The sequence below is a fragment of the Ictidomys tridecemlineatus genome, chromosome 12 (assembly GCF_052094955.1).
Source record: "Ictidomys tridecemlineatus isolate mIctTri1 chromosome 12, mIctTri1.hap1, whole genome shotgun sequence".
NCBI classification, from domain to species: domain Eukaryota; kingdom Metazoa; phylum Chordata; class Mammalia; order Rodentia; family Sciuridae; genus Ictidomys; species Ictidomys tridecemlineatus.
The window spans coordinates 83665588-83674914 of NC_135488.1; the positions used below are offsets into that span (position 1 = coordinate 83665588).

A 9327-nucleotide genomic window follows, 5' to 3' on the forward strand; every position below is an offset into this window, starting at 1 on the left:
TTGGAGTAGCTGGGATTACAGGGACTACAAACAGGTGTCTCAACACATTTTAACATACATATGCATAGTGAAATTATTATTATAGTCAAGCAAACTAACACAACCATTAATTCACAGTTACCTTTTGTGGGGAAAGCACCTAAAATCTACTCTCCTGGTAAATCTGCAAGATACAACATTAACTATAGTCCTCTAGGATCACTAGAGATAGCAAATTAGATCTCTAGTTGTTAATTCTGTATAACTACAACTCTGTACCCTCTGACTCCCCATTTCCTTTCTGCTCCTGGTAATCATCATTCCACTGTTTCTATGTAGTTGACTGTTTTGAGAGTCCATATGTAAATGAGATCATGCAGTATTTTTTTTCTGTGCCTGGCTTATTTCACTTAGCATAATGTACTTAAGTTTCATACATGTCAAAAAATTCAGGGTCTTCTTTTTCTTTTTTTGGTACTGGGGATTAAACTCAGGGGCACTTGATCAACAAGCCATACCCCTAGCCCTATTTTTGTATTTTATTTAGAGACAGGGTCTGAGTTGCTTAGCACACCTGCTAAATTGCTGAGGCTGGCTTTAAACTCTGATCCTCCTGCCTCTACCCATACAAGCCAATGGGATTATAGGTGTGCACCACCGCACCTAGCTAGGGTCTTCATTTTTAAGCCTGAATAATATTCCAACTTTACATTTCACTTCGGACAATTTACCAGCTTTGGGAAACAATGGTACATTTTGGGCTGGACTTCCTCCCTTTTTCAATTACTTTTGTCAACTTCCAGCAATAAAGTTCCAAATCTTTTTATAATTCTTATTATACTGCCCAAATAAAGACTAGAACAATATTTAAATATGCCTGCAGAATTAAGTCTCTAATGTAAGAAAGAGATCCTTGAGAATAACACATATTTCTTTGCTGACCTCCTTGGAAAGTTAAATTCACCTCCAGCCATATTCTCAACATGATTAAGATGAAGGGACCATCTAAGTTAGTCTAAGAAAACATCCCTGCAAAACACTGTTTTTTGTTTGGTTGGGTTTTGGCAGCACTGGGGACTGAACTGAGGGCCTTAGGCATACCAGGCAAGCACTGTTGCCACCAAGCTATATCCCAGCAAAAAAAAAAAAACACATTTTAATCTTCAAGGGCAACAAAATAAAAGCATTATGTTAAAAAAAAAATCTATGCTTCAAAATAAGATTTCTGAATGTTCATACTACATTTTCTTCCCAATAAACAGATGTAATACTCAGCACCCATAATTCCTTTCATAATGTAAATCAGAAAAACCACGCCTGTAATCCCAGGCACCTGGGAGGCTGAGGCAGGAGGATTCCAAGTTCAAGGCCAGCCTCAGCAATTTAGTAAGACCTTGTCTCAAAATAAAATATAAAAAGGGCTAGAAATTTGGCTCAGTGGAAAAGTGCCCGGAGCTCAATCCCCAGTAAAGAGAAGGGAGGAAAAAAAAATAAAAAGCCAAGCATTAGAATAGGTATTTAGAAAAACCAGTGATCCAAATTATAGGAGTAAGTTTAGAACTTTTCACATCAGCTAGGCGAGGTACAGCATGCCTATAATGCCAGCAACTTGAGAGGCTGAAGCAGGAAGATTGCAAATTCAAAGCCAGCCTCGGCAACTTAGTGAGGTCTCAAGCAACTTTGTGAGACCCTGTATCTAAATAAAATACAAAAAAGGGCTGGGAATATGGCTCAGTGTTCTAGTGCCCCAGAGTTCAATCCCCGGTACCAATAAATAAATAGATAGATAGATAGATAAACGGAAATTAAAAATAAAAAAGGCCAGGGGCGTGACTCTATAGGTAAGCACCCCTTAGGTTCAATCCCCTGTTCTAAAAAAGAGAGAGACTTTTTACATCAAATGCTAAAAACTACTCTAACTCAACATAAAATAGCTAATTTAAAATTAGAAAGCAATTTAGACCATCATTAATTAATTATGAAGCAACCCATAAACTATTCCTGGGTGGTCTTTTAACTCCTTGTATGCTTCCACACTTGCCCCCTTCTGACCCATCCTCCAAACTACAGCCAAAGAGATCTAACACTCTACTGGGTATTTACTTAAGTCTTCAGATCTCTCATTGCCTACAACATAAAAAACCCTTTCATGGACTGGGGATATAGTTCACTGTTAGAGCACCTACTTAGCATGCAAGAGGCCCTGGATTCCATTCTCAGCAACACACACACACACACACACACACACAAAAGAAAAAGCTTTTTGTGATCCCCCCTGCCCGTGCTGGGAATCAAACTCAGGGCCTTAAGCTTGCCAAGCAACAGCTCCACCACTGAGGCACATCCCCAGTCCATGATCTTGATCCCATCTACCTGCACCCATAATTTTCTACACCAGTAATACCAATCAACCTTTCAGGGCCCTCTTCCCCAGCAAACTCCCAGTCAATCAAGTCTAAAATGAAATTTGGCATCTTGGGTAATGCCTCTTCTGGTGTCTCCAGTCTTTGGTGATCCTGCTTCTATGCCTGCTGACCAACTTGTTATGGGCTTCACACCTCCACTTCCATCTTAGCTTCACTTTGAACTGCGAGTATTTCTGCCCCTCTCGCCGCTCAAGGGAGCTCTGTGAGAGCGAAGACGGTCTTTTCACCTAGCGTCCATAACCCTGACAACAAATTTCTATCTAATGAATAAAACATTTTCCAGCCACATCCCATTTGCACGTAGCAGCATAAGGATCAGCACAGAACTCCTTAATTCTCCCAGAATGTTCTTTCCGTTATCATAACTCCAAGAAATAGCAAAGACACAAGGGAGAAAAGATATCAGCATTAACCATCTAGAACTTCCAGCCACACACAGTGAAAAGTTTGTAGCCCTTCAGGAAGAAATGATGCTGCACAGGTAAGGCCAGGTGACGAGAGAGAGAGAGAGAGAGAGAGAGAGAGAGAGAGAGAGAGAGAGAGAGAGAGAGAGAGAGAGAGAACTGAATCCTGAACTGAAGCACACAGCTTCCATGACCACCTCAAGATCACACAGCCATAAATAAAGCGAGAGCGCCTCAACCAGATCCAAGGAGCCCGACTCCAGCACGAGCTCGCAGTGGTGACCGCTTCTCCACACTTCCCCTCATCTGAAGGGGTCCATTACAGGTCCCCGAGCGGGACTAACGATAAAAATGGCGTGTCGTTGTGAGCAAAATGAAGTGGGTAACACAATGAAGTGTTATCAACACCTCCACCATTGTAAGTCGCATTCCTGGGCTGCTGGCTGCAGTTACAGACATCTATCCCGCCGAGGCGAGACTGCGGGAAGATGCAACCGAGCACCTGGCTCCAGAAACATTCCAGGAGGGCTCGCTGGGAGCCCAGGTGCGCGGCCGCGCCTCCCTGGCGGTGCAGGCACCGGAGAAAGCGGAATTCCCTTTGGGGGAAGCAACATTCGCACCCCCAGAGCTCGGCGCAGGAAAGCTGCCCGCCGCCCACTTCCCGACGGGGCACGGGAGCCGCCCACAGGCCCCGGGAGACCGGTCCTCTCGAACCCGCGCGCCGCCCAGTCTCACCTGCAGGACCCAAGTACTTGATCACCCCCTGGGTCTTGAACACCTCTCGGGCGGCCAGCAGCGCGTCCTCGCCGTGAGCCGTGTAGAAGTCGCCCCGGTCGAAGAGGCGCACGGTGGTGGTCGGCTTCTCCGGCATGCTCTGGAAGAAGCGCACGAAGCCGACCTCGGCCGCGCTTTCCAACTGCAGCGTTTCCTTCGGTTGCACCGCCATTTCGGAACCTATCTACAGGCAAACGGAGGCAGCAGCACGACCCAGCACCCACCAGGATGTTTCCCGCCTCCCCTCCCTCGCCCCCCGGCGGCGTCCGACCTCTGAGGCCGCGTCCAATCATTATCCAGTATTGCACCTCGGTGGGTGGGAGTCCGCCGCGGTAGCCAATCATAAACGGACGCCGTCCAGCTTCCCGCGCACGCTGAGGACTCTGCTTACTGCGCATGCCTGCGGGGTCACCCGCAGACCCTCGGACGCGAATCCTTAAAATAGAACAGTTCTCCGGGTTTTCCTGGGTGCGCCCCTAGCAGCCCAGGTGGGCGGGCAGCTGGGGTAGGCAGTGACCAGATGGGAAGCTATTGAGTTTATTTTGTGCCTTGAAGCTTGGTAATAAAATCACTAAGAAGCTTGAAAACAAAACCTAGCCTTCCTTCTCTCAGTATGTTTTTTAAACTTGTTCCCGGGACTCTCTCCCTTTTCCTTTCTAAGCAAACTGCCAACGTCAATATTTCAGGTTTATACTCCACAGCCTTTTTACTGCTCCCTATTAGCCAGATTTTTTTTCCAATGTCCCATCCATTGAATTCATTGGAAAACATTGATTTAGCGGGGCATGGTGGCTCACGCCCTTAATCCCTGTGCCTCTAGAGGCTAAAGCAGGAGGATCAGGATCACAAAATTGGAGGCTAGCCTCAGCAATTTAGCGAGGCCGTTTCTCAAAAAATAAAAAGGTCTGGGGATGTGGTTCAGTGGTTAAGGGCCCTGAGTTCAATCCCCAGTAGCCACCCCCCCTCAAAATTAAGTTAGGGCCTGGAGGGTATCTTTCCGTGGTAGAGTGCTTGGCATGTGGAAGGTTCTGGGTTCAGTGCTCTTCCCCGGAAAGGAAGGGGAGAAAAAGGAAAAACATTTATAAGGCCTGAAAGGTTCCATAGTGTTCTTGGTTCTGGGGATCACCAGCAAGTAGAAAACTCACAACATTTGTTCTGCTTACCTTCTAATGAATGGATTCAGGTAATGTAGTAGATAACCTAAATGTTGCCAAATGTTTGGGTAAGAAAAAATTCAGAAGGTGAGGGGGTTGAAATATTTTTAAACCTTAAGCAATGACCTGGAGGAAGTCAGTATTCCATCTGCTGACTTAATACCTTAGAAAGGTATTGTCGCTGTAGGCAAAGGTGTAACAACTGCAGTCAAGGGGAGAGAGAAAGAATGTCCAAGTGCTATGCCCTTTTTCAATGCTTTATTGAAAAATCACTCAATACACTTTCGCTCTATAGGTTCTTAATCAAGAAATAACACTTAATGCTGGGTACTGCAATAGACATGATCAATTCAAAGGGAAAAATTCTAAGTTAATTTTTAAGCACTGCAAACACTTAATCATGACAGACCTATTACAGACATTCCCTCTGCATGCTAAGCTGAAGTGCTAGGTTTAGAGTCTTAAGTCTTAGATCATAAGTCCAGCAGATGCACACTCCCTCCGACTGCAGCAACCAGGTCAGGAACCCATAGAGGCTTCTCCTGGTGTGGAGTTGGTGGCTAGCTGAGGACACTGTTGTAAGACAATGTCGCCGTCCTTACCAGGGTCAAGAGGCTGCTGTAGAGTTTGAGAGTTGTGAGGACAATGCAGAGGATTAGGCAGATGATAAGAGTTGGGATGTCAGTCTAGGTCCTCATCAGACTCAAGCTTGTGTGCATCAGTGTCAGCTGGCTCCAGAGTCTGTTCATTTGTTCCATCATTTATACTAAATTTTGGGAGCTCTGGTCGCCTTTTGGTTCCTTATCACCAGGTCTCTTTCTTTCTTTTTTTTTTTTTTTAGAATTTTTTAATATTTATTTTTATTTTTTTTTTAGTTTTCAGTTTTCACAACATCTTTATTTTGTTTTTATGTGGTGCTGAGGATAGAGCCCAGTGACCCTGCATGCCAGGCAAGCACGCTACAGCTTGAGCCACATCCCCAGCCCTCACCAGGTTTCTTAGTGACATCTTGCATTTAGAGTCAGGACATATGGTTTAGTGATTTCCGCCCTGATATTACACTTTTGACTCTTACCAGGGTTACAACAAATGACATGTGACTTCATCCTGACTCTTACCAGAGTTGTGGAAAGTGACTTGCTTTTATCAGGCTATGCCTGATGACATACTGGAGAGCTTTGTAGGCTTGCCTAGTGAGACTGAAGGTTTATTTTAAAATGGAGTTTTAAAATGGAATTGCTCAGGCTAAGGCCTAAGGCCATACTTACAGGTATAGCACTCTTAAGTGGTCACTCTTCCCCCAAAGAAGGGGCCCCAAAATATTCTGCAGCAAAATCACCCTAGGAGCTTTTCAAACACATATCTGAGTCCCACTCACCTATAATGAGTTGTAATGTCTGGAGAAAGGGCCTTTCAGTCTTTTTTTAAAGTTTCTGTGGTCTGGAGGAGTGATGGTGAATGCCTATACTCCCTGCAATTCTAGGAGGTTTAGAATTTCTAGGAGGAAAGAAAATCCCAAGTTCAAGGCCAGCATGGGAAACTTAGTGAGATAATGTCTCAAAAATTATTATTATTATTTTTTTAAAGGGCTGGGGATGTAACTCAGGGGTAAAGCCTCCTGGATTCTATCCCCTAAGTATAAAAACAAAAATAAATCAGCTTCTTGAGTATTCCTGACAATAAGTTCAATTCAGAAACAAATGGCCTACAGGTTAAAATTCAAATGCTTTGGATAATTGAAGAAAGTTTGGACTGCATGTGACCTTCCCAGCAACGTGGCTAACTTGGCAACATTCCCCTCTTCTTTCCCTAACTCTGATCTGCAGCCAAGAACTTCCTTTCCTTTGCACCTTGTGACTTCCTCACACACTTCGCCCTCCCCATTGTATTGCCCACTCTGGATTTTCCTCTTGTCCTCAACTCAGACATCTTAGGAAAGCCTGCTCAGCTTCCACAAGTGTAATTATTTGCATTTTCCTCCAACGTCCCATTTAATTCATAGATTTTATTACAATATTTACCATGTTGTTTTAGGAATATATTTGCCTTTCTTACTGTACACCTGAAAAGGACAGGGATGATACTAATGTATGTTTATTCACAGTTAATAATATTGGTACCAGGTATGGTGGCACACACCTGTAATCCCAGCGGCTCAGGAGGCTGAGACAGAAGGATCACAAGTTCATAGCCAGCCTCAGCAACGGTGAAGTGCTTAGCAACTCAGTGGTTGAGTGCCCCTGAGTTCAATCACCAGTACAGAAAATAATAAGTAATAGTGGCAGACATTTTATCAACATCTACTGATTTTGGGGTTGTTGTTTTGTTTTGTGGTATTGAGGTTTGAACTCAGGCCAGGTGTGTTTTATCAAAGAGCTACATCCCCAGCCCTTTTTTTTTTTTTTTTTTTGGTACCAGGGATTAAAACCAGGGTGCTTAACCGGTGAAACACATCCCCAGCCTTTTTATATTTTATTTAGAGCCTGGGTTTCACTGAGTTACTTAACATATCCCTGTTGCTGAGGCTGGCTTTGAATTCATGATCCTCCTGCTTCAGCCTCCAGAACCACTGCACCAGGCTCCCTTTTTTTTTTTTTTTTTTTTGATGCTGCTGGGGATTGAACTCAGGTCCTGTGCATGCAAGGCAAGCACTCTCCCAACTGATCTATATCTCCAGCCTCTTTGTATTTTTTGAAACAGGGTTTTGCTAAGTTGTCTAGGCTGCACATGAACTTGTGATGCTCCTGTTTCCGTCTCCTAAGTTGTTTTTTGTTTGCTTGTTTGTTTTTGGTACCTAAGATTTAACCCAGTGAGCCTTAACCACTGAGCAACATCCCCATTTTTTTTTTTTGCGGGGGTGGGGGCAGTACTGGGGGTTGAACTCAGGGACACTTGACCACTGAACCTCATCCCCAGCCCTATTTTGTATTTTATTTAGAGACAGAGTCTCACTGAGTTGCTTAGAGCTTTGCTTTTTGCTGAGGCTGAGTTTGAACTTGTTATCCTCCTGTCTCAGCCTCCCAAGCTACTGGGATTACGAGTATGCACCACTGTGCCCCAGTTCTTGTTTTTCTAATTTTGAGACAGGGTCTTGCTAATTTGTTGAGACTTACCTCAAACTTGGGATCCTCCTACTTCGGCGTCTGAGTTGCTGGATTTCAGGCATGCACCACCAGGCCCAGTAAAGTTGTGTGGTACTTTTTAAGTTTTTTACCTATGGTTCCTGTTGAGGAAGTCATTACCATTTCTGGTAAGACTTTAACTGGCATAAAGTCTAGAAAATTCATCTAGCAGGCTATTAGCCCTGACAGAGGACAATGACCTTTAACCAGACTTAGAAGATAGCTGATGATTCCAGATATTTTTTCCTACAAAATGTCATTGAGGATTTGGCATGCTTGAAGACCAGCTTCAAATTAGAATTGAATATGTGCTTGTAATCATTTTGTATAAGAGGTTGTTTTAACAGTATCTGTTTATTCAACCATATAGATGTATTAACTGCTGATGATAAACTCTTATATTAAATAATCGTGTCTTACTTAAGTTTCATATAATTACCCATCTCATTTGGAAAACTGAATTTATAAACATAACTGGCAAGGGACTAGGGATATAGCTGAGTGATAAAATGCTTGCCTAGCATACATGAGGTTCTATATACAGAATTGGGGGGAAAAAACAACTTTAGGCAAATAATTTTCTGGTCACTAGATTGTTCAGGAGAGATGCAATAAATTGGTGGCAGAGATCAGTGAAAATGTTTAAGACATTAGAGAAAAACATTTCTGAGGGAGAATCACAGGGTCTGGCAACTAGAAGAATGGAGGTGAAAAGGAAAGTAACTTTGGACTTGGTTCATGGTGTGGGCATTAACTGATTTTGAGAAAACAATAAATAAAGTGGGGCTGAGGATATAGCTCAGTGATACAGCACTTTGACTAAGATGCATGAGACCCTCTCATGCATCTTAGTCAAAAAAGGAGGGAAAAAGAGGGAGAGATGAAATAGGTTTATGGAGAAAGACGTGACATCATTGAAACAGTCTAAAATTTAAGATGAACAGAAATGGTAATTGTGCATCTGTTATCATATAGTCAGATGGTAACTAAGTCAAGAGAATGGATGAAGTCCTCTAGGAGGAAAGACAGAAATAAGGACAAATCCTAGGAACATCAGTATCGATATGGTCAATGGAAGAGAAAAATAACCAGAAGAAATCAGTGAACATTCAGCACAGTGACTGCTAAGTAGTCAGCATCAACCTTAGTAAGAATATCTTCAGAAGAAATAGGACAGACTAGAAAGCAATGTGTTGAAGAATGTGCCAGTTAGTGATTTATTGCCCCTTTCAAACTTCCCCTTTTGTGGGTGGAGGGGGCAGTATGAGGGATTGAACTCAGAGGCATTCAACCACTGAGCCACAACCCCAGCCCGACTTTGTATTTTATCTAGAGAAAGAGTCTCAATGAGTTGCTTAGCACCTTGCTCTTGCTGAGGCTGGCTTTGAATTTTCCATCCTCCTGCCTCAGCCTCCAGAGTCCCTAGGATTACAGGTAGTTGGGCAAGCCTGAATGAAATTCACTTTTT

General features: G+C 43.4%; 1 protein-coding gene across 4 annotated transcripts in view; it reads right to left on the bottom strand.

Annotated features, from left to right (window-relative positions):
* Nucleotides 1-3848, bottom strand: part of Msh2 (mutS homolog 2) — a 69574-nt gene extending 65726 nt beyond the window's left edge. For 2 of the 4 annotated variants that reach the window (XM_078029244.1, XM_021725830.3), the window contains exon 1: nucleotides 3545-3846. In XM_078029244.1, coding sequence (XP_077885370.1) covers nucleotides 3545-3755 — 211 coding nt within the window. In that variant the 5' untranslated portion in view covers nucleotides 3756-3846. Of the gene's footprint in view, nucleotides 1-3544 lie in introns of all 4 variants that reach the window. The other 2 variants (XM_005324487.3, XM_078029245.1) reach the window with 2 other exon arrangements.
* Nucleotides 3849-9327: the final 5479 nt, after the last annotated feature.